General features: G+C 42.1%; 1 protein-coding gene across 1 annotated transcript in view; it reads right to left on the reverse strand.

Annotated features, from left to right (window-relative positions):
- The window catches only part of FRMPD1 (FERM and PDZ domain containing 1), an 81143-nt gene that overhangs the window by 18620 nt on the left and 43018 nt on the right, over positions 1–19505 (reverse strand). Inside the window, exons 3-8 of the mRNA XM_036261603.1 lie at positions 11252–11409; positions 10322–10424; positions 9310–9355; positions 4923–5036; positions 3332–3439; positions 655–750 (exon numbers count right to left, since the gene is read on the reverse strand). Of these exons, the coding sequence (XP_036117496.1) occupies positions 655–750; positions 3332–3439; positions 4923–5036; positions 9310–9355; positions 10322–10424; positions 11252–11409 (625 nt within the window). The remainder of the gene's footprint in view (positions 1–654; positions 751–3331; positions 3440–4922; positions 5037–9309; positions 9356–10321; positions 10425–11251; positions 11410–19505) is intronic.

Below are 19505 nucleotides of genomic sequence, written 5' to 3' on the forward strand. Positions count from 1 at the left end.
GCCCGGTTCCCACCTGCCCTTGTTGAATTCTTAGTTGCCCTTCAAAGCTCAGCCGAGATCCTGAAGGGATGGAGCAGATGATGCTCTTCCCCTACACAGAGCACTTCCTTGTCCCTCTCTTTACAGCCCTTATTTCATCCTGCCCTCGATGACTGGGAGCTCCTTGAATGTTCATCCTCCCTCAAGTAGGCTGTAAGCTCCTGGAAGACACTGTCCACCCTTTACCTCGCTCTCTACCCCACCCCTTGCCCAGAGCAGTGTGTAGGGGGAACTTGTTAAATATAAGTGAAACTGATTTAAACTCAGAGCAGATCATGCAGAGGCCTGGGCCTGCCCTGACACCTCCGCAGGTTTTTAGCTGCTTTAGTCTTTTGGGTAGCAGGTGGGGTGACATACAAGAGGCAGGGAGCCCCGTGGTTAGAGGTGAAAGCAAATCACTTCACCTCTCTGAATCCTGATTTCCTCTCCTGAAAGATGCTGATAAAATCTTGCTGGGTGGTTGTGCAACCAAAGGAGATAACACAGTGCTTGGCTTATTGCAGGTGCTCAGACTGTGGTGTTGAGACCACCAAGGCAGCTGCAGGGCACGATGCCAGGGGCCCTAGGAGCCAGCAAATTCTCACTGGGGAAGAGATTCAGGTTCACTCTTGATACCTTCACAGTTGTGTCTGCCTCAAACTTGAAAGCTTTGGTCTGTCCATTCTCCAAGTACAGCTTGAGCACGTTGGGCATACACAACAGAGAATTTCCCTGGAAAACACAAGGGTAGCATTGAAACTAGCCCTTCCTGCCTCTGGGTGCGACAATCCGCAGCTTCCCCGACCCTGCCTGGTGCGGAAAGCAGGATCCTCCCTCACCTCCTCATCATGCCGCGGGTTCATTCTTGGCATCTGGAGATTTCTCCAACAGACGAGGCCCATGCCACAGAGACAGGTGGGCTTTGCTCAAGGGACAGCCACTAGAGCTGTGAGACATGAGAGACGGTGGAGCACACGGACAGCACTGCACCAGCCTATATAATGTCTCATAAGCATCACCTGATATCTCAAGGCTAGTTGCCATTCTTAGGGGGTATAGTTTATTTTATTTTTTTATTGATTGGCTGATTGTTAATCCTCTCCTAAGGATATTTTTTCCATTGATTTTTAGAGAGAGTGGAAGGGAGGGAGAGAGAGACAGAGAAACATTCATGTGAGAGAGACACAATGATTGGTTGCTTCTTGCATGCACCCAAGAGGGCTGGGTATGGAACCTGCAATCCAGGTACATGCCCTTGACTGGGAATCGAACCCACAACTCTTCAGTGTGCAGGCCGACACTCTAACCACAGAGCAACACCAGCCAGGGTGGGAATGCAGTTTAGCAATCAGATGATAAGCATGTACACTTCCCAAACTGTGCTTGGTGAGGTTGGAGTGACACCCTTCAGAGCCCCCCGCCCCACCCATTTTACCGCTGTATCCACTGTAGGGACCATCATCGAAGGACAGAGGGCTGCTCTCCGCCTTCACTCGTCCCAACCATCACCCCATACTCACAGGCTCTCCTGAGGGACTCTGCCACTCCTGGAGGGCTTTTTGGGAAGGAGGCAGAGGCCTGGTCTGTTGTGTTTGGTGATCTAATGCCAGAATTCCTGAGGTGGAGCAAGGCAGGGAAACATTGCCTTTAGGTTTAGAGAACCCCCCCAGGGCCAGCTCGCATAACAAGTGACCTCTGAGTGTTTAGTGCAAATAAAGAGCACCCTTGGGCCCTGGCTGGTTTGGCTCAGCGGTTAGAGCATCAGCCCATGGACCAAAGGGTCACAGGTTCAATTTGGTCAAGGGCATGTACCTCAGTTGTGATTTGATCCCCAGCTCTGGTCGGGGTCATGTGGGAGGCAACCAATTGATGGGTTTGTCTCATATCAATGTTTTTTTTCTCTCTCTCCCTTTTGCTCTCTAATAATGGAAAAATATACTCGGGTGAGGATTAACAAAAAAAAAAAAAAAAAAAAGGAGCACCCTTGGGGCTGGTGTCCTCCAGAACCAGCAGAAGGTTCTAGATTCACCAAAATCCAAGCTAGAACCAGTCTTGTTAGCGGGTTCTAACTCCTTCTCATCACTGCGTACTATTCTTAAAAACACACATTGAATTTGAGAAGGAATTTAATTTGAGAAAGAGGTTCAATCCATTTTCACAAATGTGGACACAGAAACTCGAATATTGCTGAGTGATGGGATCTCAGGTCTTTTCTGATTAATGCATTAGGCCTCCCACGGGACCCTTCCTGAACAAGTCCACCTTTCACCCTCAGGTCGAGCGAAGGTGTGGTCTGTTACATAGCAGGACATGTAGAAAATAGGGCTCTGCACATGTCAGTCTGATAATCTGGATCCTCTGTTTAAAGGGCCAGGACTCCCCATTTGCTGGTCTCTATGTGAGAAGACCAGATAAGGATAGCTCTGACCTGGAAATTTCAAATTTTAATAGATTGCTGAATTCAGAATGGCAAAAGTTACAGACCATTGATGGGGAAATGTGTGAATTATGAATAAATGAATCATTTATCCAACAGTCCATATTAAAAACATCAAACTCTGGCCAATATTTTCTGAACCCCCAACCCTGGATCTCCTCATACCAGAGGACTAAACAGCATGTCATGGTGGAAAACAAAATAAATCTGAATTCACAGAGGCCCGGGCTCCCGTATTTTCTTGCTATGTGATCTCAGAGGTAAATTCTCTTAACCTCTTTAAGCCTCTGCTCCTCTTTTGTTAAAATGTCTCCCTGGCAGAGCCCAACCAGCATGGTTCAATGGTTGAGCATCAACCCATGCACTAAGAGGTCACCAGTTCGATTCCTGGTCAGGGTATTAAAACAAAACAAAATAAAACAAGGAAACCTCTCTGGCAGGGTACTGTGATGACTAATGATTATGTACACAAAAAATTTAGGTTCACATGATAGAAGTTCAATAGATGGGCTCTTAAAAAAAAAAAAAGCTATCTCTGCCATCAGTGTATCACTTTCAGAGGGAATACTTAGTTTAGATTAAAAATGAGAACTTAACAGTTGGAATCTGTTGAATTTCATGCCCAGGACAATGACGTCACAGAATGACAGAGAGCCACACCCAGTGCTTCTCTCCCTGGCCCCCTCCCAGAGCCCCCACTTCTATCCATGATGGCTTGCACCTTAGTGGGGGTGCACAGAGCCTCTAGCAAACCCACTGCACCTCCTCTGCATCATCTCCATGCCATGGGATTCCAGAGTCTCAGGCAGCTGTGCGCCAGGAGGCAGCTCACCGGCTTCATGAAGAGCCATTTCCATGCCTTGACCAGAGACGCACCTGGCTGTGTGCACTGACGAGCACCTCCTCAGCAAAGTGCACCTTCACAGGGTTGGTCTTCAGCCTGGCTCTCTTCTCCTCGGTCAGGAAGGATGACTTGGGGACTCCCTGCAAAACATTAACATGACACATTTTAGAACAGGACTTTCATAAAAGCCATGAACATCTGCTCACTCTTAAACACAAAAGCAAAAACTCTGACAACTGTTAAGGATTCAATTAATACCCACAGAGAAGGACAACATCCCATTAAAGATCTCTTTTCATAAAATCTAGGGATCCCAACACACACAATATTCTTATGTGTCTGAGAACTGTCAAAGATTCAATACTGTGACAACATGATTGTGGTATGATGAAGATAAAGACAACTGGCCTGTGAATAAGGAGACCTCAATTCCAACCCAAGTTCTGCTACTCAACAGTTGTGAGAACTACCTCAAACACAAATTCTTATGAAAGAAAACCAATTTGGTGTGAGTGTGCGTGTGTGTGTGTAAAACAAAATAAATCTGTGTGACTTTGGCCAAGTCACTGACCCTCTATGGTCTTCAGTCTTCCTACCAGCATAATGTAGGGAGTTGGACAAGAACACCTCTAGAGTTCCCTGAAATTCTCACCCCTGTGATTTATCCTTGGCCCCTCTTTTCTCATCTTTTGGGTGGTACCTCTTCTCCCCAGAGGTAAAAAGAGGCATCACAGGTTGGTATGAGTATGTGGTGAAGCCGTTGGCCTAGACCATGTGAGGCTTAACTGTGATACTCAATGAAGAGCAACTTACATGATCTAAACCAATAGGATGTATTCTTCTTGGGTGAAATCCTGATATGCTATTTCCTGGCCTGACATCCTGTTTCCTTAACCTGTAAAGATTTTTAGGGCGGCCTCTAGAATGTTTACATGGTAAGAGTCCTGAGATGGAGTTCTGTGTAGCTGAGGGAAAAGATATGGAACAGCAATCATGGAAACTGCTGGAAACAGTGTTTATGACTTGAAAGTGTGGCCCTGAAATTTTAATGCAGGAAGATAAATAGGATCTTATGGTAAGTAGAACCTTGGTGTGACAGGACTCATGACTATGATTCAGTATCTCAATACATAGTTTGCTTTAAAAAAAAAAAAAGTGTTGTAGAGGAGTGGGGGAATAGTGATGTTCCCAGAGAAGAGGTACACCCTTAACTACAGAAATTAACCTCTATTTGCTATTGTTTTTTTCCAAACAGAATAGTTTTCCAACCAGAAGAGATAGAAGGAATAAAGGAAAGAGAAAAGTTATAACCCTAAATTAGTAATGAGACTACTTTGAATGTATTCAAGACTCCTATAGCAGTGAATATATGAGGCTGATGGACTTATTGTATGTATCAGTTGGCATCACCCATAGAACAGAGAATGGAAGAAATATTAAGAGACTAAAGATGATTAATTATCAAGTTTTCCAGAAAATGAATACAGAAGATTCAAGAAAACACATATTAGTAAGCTTGTCATTAATTCCTGGCAAAACCCAAGACAAGAGATGGTCAGAGAGCTTTCAGACGTTGATCACTAATAACCAATATGGAGTTACCAAAAACAAGTCAGAGCTAACCAAGTTCATGTTTCTTTCGAAGATAGGATTCCAGATTAGTAGGCCAGGGTCCTGTGGGTATGGTAGTATTCCTTCATTCTTGCAAAATATTTGATAAGGTCTCCTATAATCCCCCTGTGGAGAAGGCCAGATGCAGAGCCATTAGGTGAATTCAAAACTAGTTGACCTATACTCAAAATTGTCCTGATTTCTAACTAAGCAACTCAGGCTCCCTTTGGCGCAATCTTCATCAATGATGTTTAGCCACACTTTGGATGAAGTCAGAGAAATGGGACTTATCAAACCTGTGAATGACATGGAGCTGCAAGGTGTCATGAGAACTCAGGCAGCAAATAATTGGAAGGAAAGGTAAAGGAACTGGAAATCTAAAAAGAGAATAATGGAAACTTGAGGACCAGGGGCAGGTATGGGTCAGAGGCCAGGCAACTACCGAGTACAAACATAAGAGGATGTAGGGGGGCAGGGCTCTCAAGAGCTGAAGGGAACAGAATAAAGTGAGGGGTCAAAGCAACAGGTACAACCACCACCACTCTAAAGACTCAAAGAAATAGGAAATCAGGGGCAGAAGAAGGGGAGATGCAGAGAGAAGAAGAATCTGTTGAGGCAGCTGCTATTATCTCTCACCCTAGGGAAAACAGTCCTGCAGAAGTCAGGCCCAGAGCTGGATCAAGCTAAAGAAAAACAACTGCTGGCTAATGGAAAAAGGAGAGGAGACTTGGGAAGAGGTTCCTTGACAGGAAGGCAGAATAGCTGATGATTGTACAAATAAGCCACAATTCCCTGACTGTCAAATCTCAGCATGCCAGAACATTGGGCCAAATCAATGCAATTAATGCAACTGTGGTACTGAGGATCAAAAAATCAATTGCATAGCATACGATGGTGGGGGTCGGGGGTCAGCGGGGCTGGTTGAGAAGCTATTCATTTGAAAAGCAGCTCAGTTTTTGGTCAACCACAAGTTTCACCCAAGCCAAAAGTATGACTGGGCCTGTTAAAATGTTAACCCAGTCTTGGGCTTCACTAGTGGTACATGTTGGAACTTCATTCTCTGTTCTCTGTGGTACTCATAAAGGTTGACCATAGATGGCATGATATCCCTTTCTGGGTGCCATCATTTAAAGGGGTCACCACAAAACTGGAATCTGTCCAGAAAGTTATCAGAGAAGTGAGAATTCAGAGAAACATACAATATAGTGAAGAATTGGAGAAGAGAGGGCCACACTTTCAAATCTTTGAAGAGCTATTACATACAAGGTTGACTTGTTCTGAACTGGGACTAGTTGGTAGGAGACACGGGGAAGAAGGGCGTCTCTTCCATGTAGAACCATCCAACCACGCAACTAGCTACTTTGAAAAAATAAATACTCTCTCTGTCATGAAAATGCCCAATCTACAGGCCCCACCTGCAGCTCCTACACTTTTACACCTCAGTGTCAGCTCTGCTACCTGTGTACCCTGGCATCTAAAACCACCTACTTGAGCCATCTGATGTTAAAAAGAGACAGTTTTAAGGATATGAGTTACCTATTATTCTAGAACATCTAAGTTCTCCCTGAGTTCAAAATTAATTCATCAGAGAGCAGCAGACTTAGGCTGATAAAAACTCTCTCTGGCCTGGCTGGTGTGGCTCAGTGGTTGAGCATCGACTCATGCACCAAGAGGTTGCCGGTTCTATTCCCAGTCAGGGCACATGCCTAGGTTGTGGGCCCAATCTCAGTGGGGGCATGCAGGAGGTGGCCAATTGATGTTCTCTCTCATCAATGTTTCTATCTCTCTCTCCCTCTCCCTTCCTTTCTCTCTCAAAATTAATAAAGAAAGAAATTTAAAAAACAAAACAAAACAAAAACTCTGTGTATATTTTTGCAGAACTAAGAGTTAATGCTTAAAAGGGAACTGAAAAGGACAAGTTGGAAAATATTTCTTTATCTTTATGCAATTTCCCCCGCCACCCTGCCCTGGATTGACCCAATGTCATTTCATGAAGACAGTAGGGTTTTCAGAGGTAGAATAGCATAATGCTAATGAGTATGGGTTCTAGAGTCTAACTACCTGGAGAATAACACAGCTCCACTAATTTCTTGATGTGAGACCATGGGCGTGTGAGGCCATAGTGTTCTCATCTGTAAAAGGGGTTTACAACTATATCTGTCTTGTAGGATTTTCCTTTGTTAAAAATTAAATCAGGCATTAAATATCAGTATTAATATTATAACAATATATAATTAATATAAATGCAGACTACACAATTAAACAAAAACATTTCCCCCCACCCCGAAAATTCTATGCCTTAGAGAATTATAATTCCTAATCTATTTCAAGTCATTTGAGGGCTCCAAGAATCTACTCTGGCAAAGATGAGCATTCCTTGCTGAAGCAAGACATGGGATCATTTGTCTTATGATCATAAACTTCTGGTGAGAGGAGTGGACTAGACTATGTTCAGGGCATTTTGGGGAGGCACTGAGGGCCATCAACTAGGCTGATTTCAGTCCTCCCTGCAGGACCTCCAGGGCACAGTGCTCACACTCCCCTCTTTTGGGGACCCTTGTAGAAATTTCAGGAATGGTGCTGGAACATGTTTTCCTCTCCTATACTTTTCATTTTTTAAAGGATGCAGCTATATGCTGTTTCCCTCTCTCCTTACTTAACAAGGGTTATCCTTTGCTTTCACTTCTTGGAAATAGAGAAGAAAAATAATCACCTAATTAAGATTCAGATGTTCTCCATTGTGATAATAATCAGCTAAATAAAAAAAAAAAATTAATACCTGCACAGCCATTTATAATAATTAGCTTTCAGTATACAGTACATTAATATGAGAAATGCCAATGTATTAATAGTAGTCTTCCCATCAAGGAATGTGTTATGTATCTCTTTTTATAGGAAAAAACTTTTTAACATCCTTCTGTAATAGTCTAGTTTCCTTCACATAGGGCCCACATATTTCTTTTCCCTTAACTTTTCCTATTTTCTTACATTCTTCCTTAAAGAACTAGCCCTTAGATTTATTTATTAACTTGGCCATTTTTCTGTTTTCCAAATCATCCTTTAGATTTTAATTTTTATTATTTTCTTTATTCTGCTTTATATTTGTTTCATTGGTCTTTGCTTCCAACTTCTTTCACTGATATTTACTTGACCTATTTCCTTATTAAATAAAATCATTTAAGACTATTAATTTTACTCTGAGTATAGTTTCAGTTGCACATAAATTTTAAGAAAATAGAGATCTGATTTTGTTTGTTTGTTAATCCTCACCCGAGGATATTTTTCCACTGATTTTAGAGAGAATGGTAGGGAGTGGGGGAGGAAGAAAGAGAAACATTGATGAAGAGGGACACATAGATTGGTTGCCCCCTGCACAACCCCAACCAGGGCCGGGATCAAACCTGCAACCCAGGTAAAGGCACCGGAATCAACCCGAGACCCTTTGGTCCATGGGCTGATGCTCTAACTGCTAAGCCAAACAGGACAGGGTGAGATCTAATTTTTAATTATTTTCTAACTAGTCTATAATGGTAGTTTTGCTTTTCTACTTGACTCCATCTTTACATAAGATATAGCATTTTTATTTCCAAATGGGTTGATGGTTTTAGTTTTTGTTAGGTATTAATTTCTATTTTACTTATTCTAGAAAAAGAGACCTTGACAGTTTCTTATTTTGGGGAATTTGTTGAGTTTTTGTTTTTGTTTTTTGGTAGCCTGGTATGTGGTCAATTAGATTAGATTAAGTGCATTATTAAAATTCTCTATGCTCCTATTTATTTTTTGTCTTTATTTGGCCAAAGCTAAGAGGTATGTATTCAAGGCTCTCAGAATGAGAATTTTATTTCAACCTTTCCTCCTTGGTAGTTTTCCTTATATTTGTTATATACTCTCCCCTGTATCACATATAAAGCCCCTTGGGGTTTAGGATTGCCATTTCCTCCCTGTGCATCTTCTATGCCACACCTGGCCTTGTGCTGAACCTCAGAGCAGATAAAATACGTCCACATCCAATACCTCGTCTGCTCTTCATAACAACCCATTAGAGAGACACAGCAGTTATTGTCACCACTGTTCTACAAAAGTTAGAACTGAAACAAAATGACTTGCCCAAGTCAAACCACTCCAGTCTGTCTTGAGACCCCTCGTTTGGGCCCTTTTCCTCGTCCCAGTCTGCCTAATCACAGGTCTGTCTCTTTAGCTGGACCACGGGCCACTGAAGCCTGGGTCCTCATCTATTTCCTCCACAACACTGGTGCATTCAGACGTTGACTGCCTGGCAGCTGTCCCCTCTGTCCTTTGCCTTCCCTGTTTATCATCTGAAGAATATCCCACATGGGAGGGTGGGGTCTTGGGGTTGAGAAGGGTGAAACTAACACACAGGACATAGAAAGAGATTTACCGACGTGCAGCGAACAACTGTTATTGAAAGAGAATCTTCAGCTTCCCTGAAACAAAAACAAACAAAAACTTTTCATCATTCTGGGTGATGTTGGGGGGGGTGTGTGTGTTAGGGTAAAAAAACTGGCAAAATTACAAAGTAGCTTCTCTCTCTTCAGCCTCTTTGGCTCAGGAAAACTGAAAAGGACACCGAGGAAAGCTGTGACCTGCAAAGGAGTTTAGGCTGTCCCAGAGGGGCCCTTCTAACTTGAGGGGGTCTTCAGATACCTGCCTCTACCATCTAGTCTGTGCCTACGGCCACTGAATGAAGTCACACAGCCTTAGTTTATTCTGTATGATGGAAAATTCATCCAGTTGCTGTGACCACTAGCTAGGTTTATGTCAAAAAAAGTGTTTTAAGAGAAAACATAGCACTGACACAGATGTTTTAGGTTGCTATATCAAAACACTTTGTGCCAACCATATCCACTGGTTCTACTGAGCGCCCACTGTGTGCCTGGTCTTGAGGAGATGGTGTCCAGGCAGAAAGTGAGGCATTTACACAAATCGCAATGACACCAAGTAGAAGGTGGCAGGTGCCATATCAGTGGAACTACATATACACTAACCAGGCTGGATCTGCAAGGACATTTAGGAAGAGACATCCAAAGGGTTAAAGGAGAACCAAGAGATTAAGGATCAACTTAGTCCAATCTCTGGCATATATTACAATAACCTATGAATACTTAAAAGGGTAGGTCCCATGTATTATCCATAATTACATCCCCCAAAGTGCCTAACACACTGTCTTGGCCATAGTGGGGGGTTTGATAAATACAGCATCCTGTGCCTCTCAATTGCTTCTGTCAGCAGATAAAAGAGAATAGATAGTAACCAAGATGGAATTCTAAAATGAAGCTGTCTTGCTGTTCTAAAGGACATGGGACCCTACTAAAATCATGGGATATCATCCCTGTCACCCCTCTCTGCTCCATGCTACTCTGTGATGATGGATGATGGAAGACAAGTCGTACCTCAGAATATCCACTACTCGTTCATAGGAGAGGTCTTCAGCTGGGTCGTTGTTCACTTGGAGGATCTGATCACCAGGGAAAAGCTTGCCATGAGCACAGCCTCCTGTTGGACAGAAAAGAAGTAACTGGTGCTCACCCCAGGAGGGCCCACACTGCACACCTGAATGGCAGCTCAATCCAGTCCCCAGGACACTGCATCGCTCTCCTAACCCAATCCCCCAGATAGCCTCGGGCTCACTAGATCTCAGTTTTCCTGTTTACAAATCATGGATGATGTACCTACCATCCATCACCTTCAAGGGATGTTAGGAAACTGTCCTAGGAAAGACAACTATCCGAACTCCTGGAATTAAGAGAGCTGGCCAGTGAATACCGCAGTCATTTCTGAACTGTGTGTGTACAAACCGAAATGAATAGACTTTAACTAGTGCCAGATCTAACATCAGTGCATTGCTGCAGTATGAAAAAAAATATTGGACATTTCCCGCTGGCTCCTCTTCACCTTCATACAGCCTCTATTTTACAGACACAAGTGAAAACAAATCAATAATTTCTATTACTGTCTGACCAGAAACTGTCCCCAGCTTGGAGCATGCAGTGTTCAAAGAGGAGTGCTGGCTGATCCAAATACTGTCACTGCCCCTGAAATTGACCAGGGAGCCCAGGGCAGGCAGAGCCCTGCCTGAGGCCCGCGGGAGGCTGGGGTTCAGATCAGCAAGTGTACTTGATGCTCCCTCCTTCCCAGAACCAGAGGAAGGTGCAAAAGCCCAAGAGAGAATTAGGTCAGCATTGAGCCAGAATTAGGTATGCCCTTTCTAACTTCCTGGGGCAGCATTTTCTGCATTATGTTACAGGACAGAGAAGGGAAGAGAGCCAGGGCTATTTCCCCCCAGGAAGCCAAACTCCTTTCCAGTTTCCCAGTCAGCCTACCTGGTGTGACAGCCACCACTGTGAGCGGAAGGCTCTCAGAAATGTGAAATCCATAGTCCTGCAGGAGGGCATCTTTATCTATTTTTACTGTGTGTTTCACAGGGGTGAAGGTCTGGGCTGGGATCCCAGGGTGCCCATCAGCTGCAGTAACTTTAGCCCTGGAAGAGAAAGAGTATGTAAAAAAGAGAGACAGAGGGTTCTAAATGGTGGCTACAAACCAGGTCAGCCCTAGGCATCCTGGAGGAGGGAGATGCAGAGCTGAGCGGACAACTCTCCTTGGACAGAGATAAGACACGAACACCAGGAGATAAAACACTAAGTAGCACCATGCTCTAAAAGAGAAGTCATGGCCCACCTGGTGTGGCTCAGTGATTGAGCGTCAACCCATGTACCAGCAGGTTGCTGGTTCGATTCCCAGTCAGGGCACATGCCCAGGTTGTGGGCCAAGTCCCCAGTGGGGGGCATGCAGGATACGGCCAGTTGATGTTCTCTCTTATCGACGTTTTTATCTCTCTCTCCCTCTCCCTTCCTCTCTCACTAAAATCAATAAAGAAAATAAATAAATAAATAAATAAATAAATAAATAAATAAATAAATAAAAGAGAAGTCATGAACTCTTATGGGCACTCAGAGATGGGGAGAGCAGCTTGAACTTGGTGGGGTAGGGGACAGGGAATCAGGGAAGCATTTGCTACTTGGAAGAGGTGACATTTGAAAGATGTTGAGTGTATACCTTCACGGCCCAGATCCTAGCACAGTAACTACTGCTGATTGGATGGGTGGGCGGGTGCATGGATGGACGGATGGACAGAAAAGCATTCCAGGCAGAAGGCACCCCTTGAGCAGAGGCACAGAGAGGGAAAACATGGACCATAAACAAGAATGAGGAGTTGTTTAGTTTGGATGTCTGATGGTGTCTACTTTACTGATTCTTTTTCCCTTTTTTGCTTTATGATGAATTTCACTTCCCTTTCAACTTGGTAATTCCAGATAGTGAAGACTTTCTCTATATTGATTTTTTAAAACATGTATGTTCTCTAAATATCTAAAATCAGGTTAAGTTGAAAGTTGTATTTTCTGTCTCTCAAAACCACAAAATGAGTCACAAACTATTTTTGGGGGGCTGTAGCAAATGATTTTACTCCCTCTAAGAGTCAGTGGTTCTTTCTGGGGAAGGTCAAGCAGTTATGGGATGAGGTGTTTACTGTCATTATAAACTACGGAAATGTGGAGAAGTTAACAGCTCCCTCACAGCTCGCAGTTAAAGTCCATCACTCATTCTCGTCCATTTACCAAACACTGTCAGGGACTCTGACTAATGCAATAGGACCTCACTCATCTGAGAATCACCTCTCTGTCATTTATAATGATCTCCAATTTCAACAAGGACGAGGAAATATGAAAAACAGCCTCGTGGAGCTAAAATGCATGTGACAAGTCCAAGTACAAAGCCTCCTGTACATTCTCCACCAAGGAGCTCCTCAGACCTTGGCTTCCAGCAGGTTTAGGCTGTCTGAACAGAGGATGCCATAACTGTGTGACTTAGAGAAGATTTCTTCTAGGCAAGCAGATGGGTAGTACTGAGAAGTGTTAGCAGATAGACCTAATGAGAAGGAAGAAATAGAAAGCTGTGAAAATTTATACTGATTAAAACCCATTGCTATTCCTGATTTAAAAAAAACAAACCTTAAAGCTATAAAAAGGCCTTTTTAAATATAATAAAAAACACAATACAGTGAAAGCCAAAAATCAACATCTACATTCCTTTAAAAAAGCAACAGGAAGGATGCCTTAGACACTACCCTACTTAATGTAGCAGGAGAAATGTTTGTAATAGTTTTCACAGAAGGAAAAACAGTAAGAGTCATAATAAGCAGAGGAAATGGAAAAGTACCACCTTTAAAAAAAAAAAAAAAACAGATGATATACACCTCAAAAATGATCAACAAAGAGAATTTCTAGTGCCAAAAAAATAAGTTTGGTGAAGCTGCACGATAAAAACACAACCACAAAAAGCATTCAACATTTCATTAAAAGCAGATTAGTTTAATGTGTATTAGGTGGTAGGCATTCTTAATCAGCTGATGCAATAAAGGAAGACACAAGTAATTGGACAGTTATGCTGGATTCCAAGCTATTTTCCTTGGAGTTCCTCAGATACACTGGCCTTTGCATAAGCTCTTCCCTCCGCCCAGAATCCACCCCCACCCCAACATACAGACTCTACTGACTCCCCCAACATACCTGACCATGCACTCTACCTGCCCAACTCCTACTCTGTCCTCTGGTTTTGGCAGAAATATCCCACCCCTTCCGCTGAACATGCCCACAGAAACTGTACTTGTCTTTTTGAAACATAACAACATATTTGTAATGACCAGTGAGAAGTCTCTTGTTCAACTATAGTTCGTATGGCAAAAACTATGTCTTCCTTGTCCCATGTGCTGAATTCAACGCTAGGCGTAGAGTAAGGCTTGACAAATGTTTGGAGAGCAGAAGAAAAAAACTAGTTAAATAGTTTAAATAGTTAAATATTATGGTTTAATAGAATCCAATTTGATCTTTTCAAATGGGTAGGCTTATCTGACTTGTCCACGGAAGGGTGCGCTCCTCAATGGTGGCGGACAAGGGGGGCCCTGCTGTGTTGACCAATCCTTGGACGGTGTCAGTAGCCTGGGCCCAAAGTCTGGATTTGACATTTCCCCCGAAGGCCACATTTCAGTTTTTGTTTGGAAAGGGATTGCTTAAGAACATGACCAAACCATGGCCTTTCCTCACAAAAGGTGTTCAATATTTGACAGAGAGCCGAAGGAAATGGACTCTGTAGCAAAAATTTCTGCTGACGCATCTTATAAAAGTCCAATTAAGGGCTGATAATTCAAAAACCTCTGTCTGCTGCCTCTGTAATGGTTTCCAATCATAAACCTAAAGTCATTCCCATGATTTTACATTGGAATAGGAGACTTGTGGCTACACTAATGGGATTTCTGTCTAACAACTGAATCCAGCCTAAGGTAGAACCAGAAAAAAATATGATAAAAATATCATGAAAACAGTCTTATGTAGACTAAGTCTATATTTTATGGGCTATCAGTTCATACTGAGCTGATCAATAACATGAAAAAGAAAAATACCAGATTATGCTTCAAATATCCTCTATCTTTTTATCTGCTATGTTGTAACAACAAAGAATTCACCTTTGAGCTCCAGCAGGATGTGGCAAAACTATTTTGAATCTACATTTAAACACTATATTAGGTTCAGCTTAAGTGATTTTAAAAACCGAAGTCTGGTGTCAGCTGGATTTTCCATCTAAAGTTTATTCAAGGAAAGAATAAATAGGCTGTAACAGCTTCTAGGGGACCACTGAATGTATATATTATGATTACAGGGCTAAGGGCAAGGCCTATATTTGAGAGGAGGAGAAATTATTCCATTATTACTTTTACAAGGAGATTCAGGAGCTAATGGCAACTCTGTGCATGAAGTGCAGGAGCCTCCCAGCCTGTTCTCCCCGAATATTTCCATGCCCATGGGCCAATGTGCAATAAAAATTTGATAACTATAATGGTCTTTCTACATCATTAGGAATTCTAGAAAGCCAAATAAGGCCATCCCTATAATTAGTAAACAGACAATGATGATAATGAACAAGTAAATCTGGAAACCAACGGCAAGGGCTCTGACACTAAGCTGCCATTATACATGTGTGTGCACATGTGTGCCTGTTTGTGTGCACATGTGTGCAGACATGTGCGTTCACCAGTAGTAAGATTCAAGATAAGGTGAAAAAAAACATCTTATTCAACCCTGAGGATAAAACCAAGCACCAAGAAGAAGACATCAAGTTGTATTAAGCTCTTTGTTAATTTAAATCTTGCCCTATAAAACTAACATTTCTAGATTAGGCAAAAGAAAGTTCAGTAAATCATATGCCTTTTAATAATACTATAAAATTATTCTAAAGTTCACATCGAAAAATAGGCAGGTAACAGTAAAAAACTAAAAACAAAGGTTAATAAAAGTCTTATTTAATAGATAATAAAGGTAAAGAGTTTTAATACAGGTGTGTGCTACCAGGGAATTAGATCAATGGAACAGAGGAGCTAGATCCAATTTCCCACTCACAGACACAGGAATTTCATATATGATAAAAAAAAGGGGTCATAACAAAGCCTGAGACAGGGCGGGGTGGGGAGGGGGGTGCCAATGGGGTAAAAAGGAGAAACATCTGTAACAAAAAAATAAATAAAAAATTTAAAAAGAAAAAAAAAAAAAAAGAAGGTCCTCTAACCAGTCCCCTCCAAAGCAAAAAAAAAAAAAAAAGGGGGGGGTCATAAATCAGCAAAGAAAGGAAAGATCACTCAAAGTTAATGGTGAGGGCAACTACTTTCTACTTTGGAATAAATCAAGTTAGATCTTTATCTCATAGTCTATACTAAAATAAACTCCATATGAAAGAATTAAATGTAAAATTTAAAAACAATTTTTTTCTTTTTCTTTTTTGGTACATGCCCCTGGCAGGAACCGAACCCGGAACTCTGGTCTGCAGGCCTACGCTCCAACTGCTGAGCCAAACCGGCCAGGGCTCTTTTTAACAAGTCAGGGCTCTTTTTCTTTATTGATTTTAGATAGAGAGAAAGGGATATGGAGAAAGGGATGGAAACATTGATAAGAGAGAACATTGATTGGCCACCTCCTGCATGCCCCACACTGGGGATCAGGTCCACAACCTGGGCATGTGCCCTGACTGGGAATTGAACTGGCGACCTCTTGGTGCATGGGTTGACACTCAATCACTGAGCCACACTGGCCAGGCAAATGTAAAATATTTTAACTATTAAATGGAAAATTAATTAATCTAATTTAATTAAGTGAGAGTTTTCTAAGCTTTGAAGCAATCAAAGAAATTGCCAAGAGAATACCATTTAACTACATAAAACCTAAAATTTTTGCAGGACAGAAAAAAATGGTATAATTAAGGAGACAAGTATATTATAATCTAAGTTTTTCTCATTTTATCACTTCTATAGTTAGACAAAGCTGCCCTGGCCAGTTTGGCTCAGCGGTTAGAGTGTCAGCCTGAGGTCCAGAGAGACCCGGGTTCAGTTCCCGCTAGGGGCATGTACCTCGGTTGCAGTTTGTCCCCGGCCCTGGTTGGTCGCATGGGTGGCAGCCACTCGATGTGCCCCTTTCACGTCAATGTTTCTCTCTCTCTCTCTCTTCCTCTCTCACCCTCTCTCTCTCTTCCTCTCTCACCCTCCCACTCTATCTGAACAAAAAATGGAAAAATGTCTTCGGGTGAGGATAAAAAAAAGAAGATGACAACTAAGTTCAAAGCAAAATGCTTAAAAATTAGTTTATGATATAATGTCACTATGCTGCAGCTTTTATGAAGTAGTTTGTATTGCATTATTTATACAGAAACTCAAAACATGTCACAGAGACCATGTGGGGGGTTAGCTATTTCTAAAAGAGCACTGATACAGTAAATGTTATTTTATTTTGGGATGTGAAATTACACAGTGAGAGAGTAGTCATCTTCATCTGAATATCTGAATAATTTTGTATCATGAGGCATACACCTACCCAAGCACACACAAACTCAAATGAGTACCACCATCTGAATTTGTCTGATGATTGTAAATAGCCACCCACTGAAAATTAACTTAAAATTTAAGCAATCAAAGCAACTTTGGAAGTTGACACTCTTCCCCAGAAAAGCACCATTTTAAGATGCGTTATAAAGCTCTAACATTACCTCAGGTTCATAAAAGTTATCAATATGTTAAGTGAGGTTTGGAAATAAGTTATTTTTAACTAATTTATTCCTAGATGATGCAATTAGACTCGGAAATAAGGTTTAAAATTATGGAAAAAGATGGCGATTACAAGTAAAGTACAACTGGCTGAAATGACTAGGAGTTTTAAAAGTCTGAAAAAAAACACCAAGATTGCTAAAAGATACATGTAAACTTATAGGGCTGCAGATGAATTTCTGTTTCCTTTTTCTGGGCTTTAAAAAACATTTCAGCCCTGACCGGTTTGGCTCAGCGGTTAGAGCGCCGGCCTGCGGTCCTGAGAGACCCGGGTTCAGTTCCCGCTAGGGGCGCGTACCTCGGTTGCAGTTTGTCCCCGGCCCTGGTCGGTTGTGCAGGTGGCAGCCACTCGATATGTTCCTTTCACATCGATGTTTCTCTCTCTCTCTCTCTGTTCCTCTCTCTCCCTCCCACTCTACCTGAACAAAAAATGGAAAAATGTCCTCGGGTGAGGATAAAAAAAAAACACACAAAAAAAACATTTCAGCCCTGGCCGGTTTGGCTCAGCGGTTAGAGCATCGGCCTGCGGTCCGGAGAGACCCGGGTTCGGTTCCCGCTAAGGGCATGTACTTCGGTTGCAGTTTGTCCCCGGCCCTGGTTGGTCGTGCGGGTGGCAGCCACTCGATGTGTCCCTTCATGTCGATGTTTGTCTCTACCTCCCTTCCTCTCTCTCCCTCCCACTCTATCTGAACAAAAAATGGAAAAATATCCTCGGGTGAGGAAAAAAATAAAATAAAAAAAAAACACAAAAAAACATTTCAGTCCGGCTGGTGTGGCTCAGTGGTTGAGTGTCGACCCATGCACCAAGAGGTTACCGGTTCAATTCCTGGTCAGGCACATGCCCACGTTGCGGGCCAATCCCTGGTGGGGGGCATGCAGGAGGCAGCCGATTGATGTTCTCTCTCGTCAATGTTTCTATCTCTCTGCCCTTCTCCCTTTTTCTTTCTCTAAAAGTCAATAAAGAAAAATATTTTTAAAAAATAAATAAATAAGATAAAATAAAATAAAAATAAAAATGAAAAACATTTCAGTGTATTTTTTTCACCTCTTGCCCTGGTTACCAGGAAACTCAGAGCCAATCTTTGTGTTCAAATCCGATATCTAATTGATTTGCGATCCATTTATAGCATTTCTAATCTTTATTTAATTTTTTCTACATGTTTTAAAAGTGTAAGCCAACAAAAATTCCTTTTGGGAGAAGGAAGGATGTAACATTTAAATATATTTTAATAAATAATGCAGTCCTGTACTATGAAAATGCTTAATCAATAAACACTTATTGAACATCTATTACATATTCTGTACTCTTTCAGGGATGAAGATACTTTGTATAACAAGACAGTCATGGTTGTTGGTCTACATGTGACAGGAAGGTTGGGGGAGAAGGGTCATAAAATAAACATATGGGGGAGATAGACAATAAACAAGTAAATAAATGGATGTATTATTATAAAGTGTTATGAGGGGGTAAGACTCAAGGAAACAAACAGGGGACCCACTGTGTCAAGGAAGCAGGAGAAACAAGTAGAGGTTGGACAGTTAGGCTGGAACCGGATATAAAGGGACTGGCAGCCTGTGACACAGTGGCAGGTGAACCACTGAATGGTCTTGGGTGGGGTGGAGTTGTTGGTAAATGTGTGGCACAGGAGCGATTTGTATTTTGAAAATCCCACTATGTCTTCTGGATGAAGAATCGGCTAGAGCAGAGAAGAGGGAATAACCATGGCAGTGTCCCGCAAGGAAAGGGAGGTGGAGAGAGCTGAGAAATGTTTGAAGGTAAACTGACAGGAGCTGCTGAGGGATGGAGGCAGAGTGTGAAGAAGAGAGAAACATTCAGGATGGCTCCCAGGTGTCTTGATTAAGCAACTGAGTGTAAGTGGTACCATTTACTCTACTCCAGGGAAATTTCAGAAATTGCAATTATGTACCCCAAATTTAGCTTTCCAGTCCTTTTTTTTTTTTTAAATTCTCACCTGAGGACATATTCATTGATTTTGAGATAGATAGATAGATAGATAGATAGATAGATAGATAGATAGATAGTACATGCCCTAACCAGGGATTGAACCTGCAACCTAGATATACGCCCTGACCAGGAATCAAACCCATGACCTTTTGGTGTGCAGAGGCAACGCTCCAACCAACTAAGCCACACTAGCCAGGGCAGCTTTTCAGTTCTTGATCATCAAGAAAATTGAAGACACCAAGAACCCAGCCTGTATCAAAGGTGCAGGATTAGAGATGAGAAGAAATTTAAATACGGCTACTTGTGGTTTATTGTAGAAACACAGAAATTATGTCTTCCATGGACACTGCCAGGAACCTTTCCCTCTTTTTCCAGCACTTGGAAAACAAAACTCCCTAGATGCATGGAAAAATGCTCAGTATCATTAGCTATCAGAAAAACGCAGATCGGAACCACAATGAGATATCAC

Source organism: Molossus molossus, unplaced genomic scaffold (assembly GCF_014108415.1).
Source record: "Molossus molossus isolate mMolMol1 unplaced genomic scaffold, mMolMol1.p scaffold_m16_p_14, whole genome shotgun sequence".
Classification (NCBI taxonomy): Eukaryota; Metazoa; Chordata; class Mammalia; order Chiroptera; family Molossidae; genus Molossus; species Molossus molossus.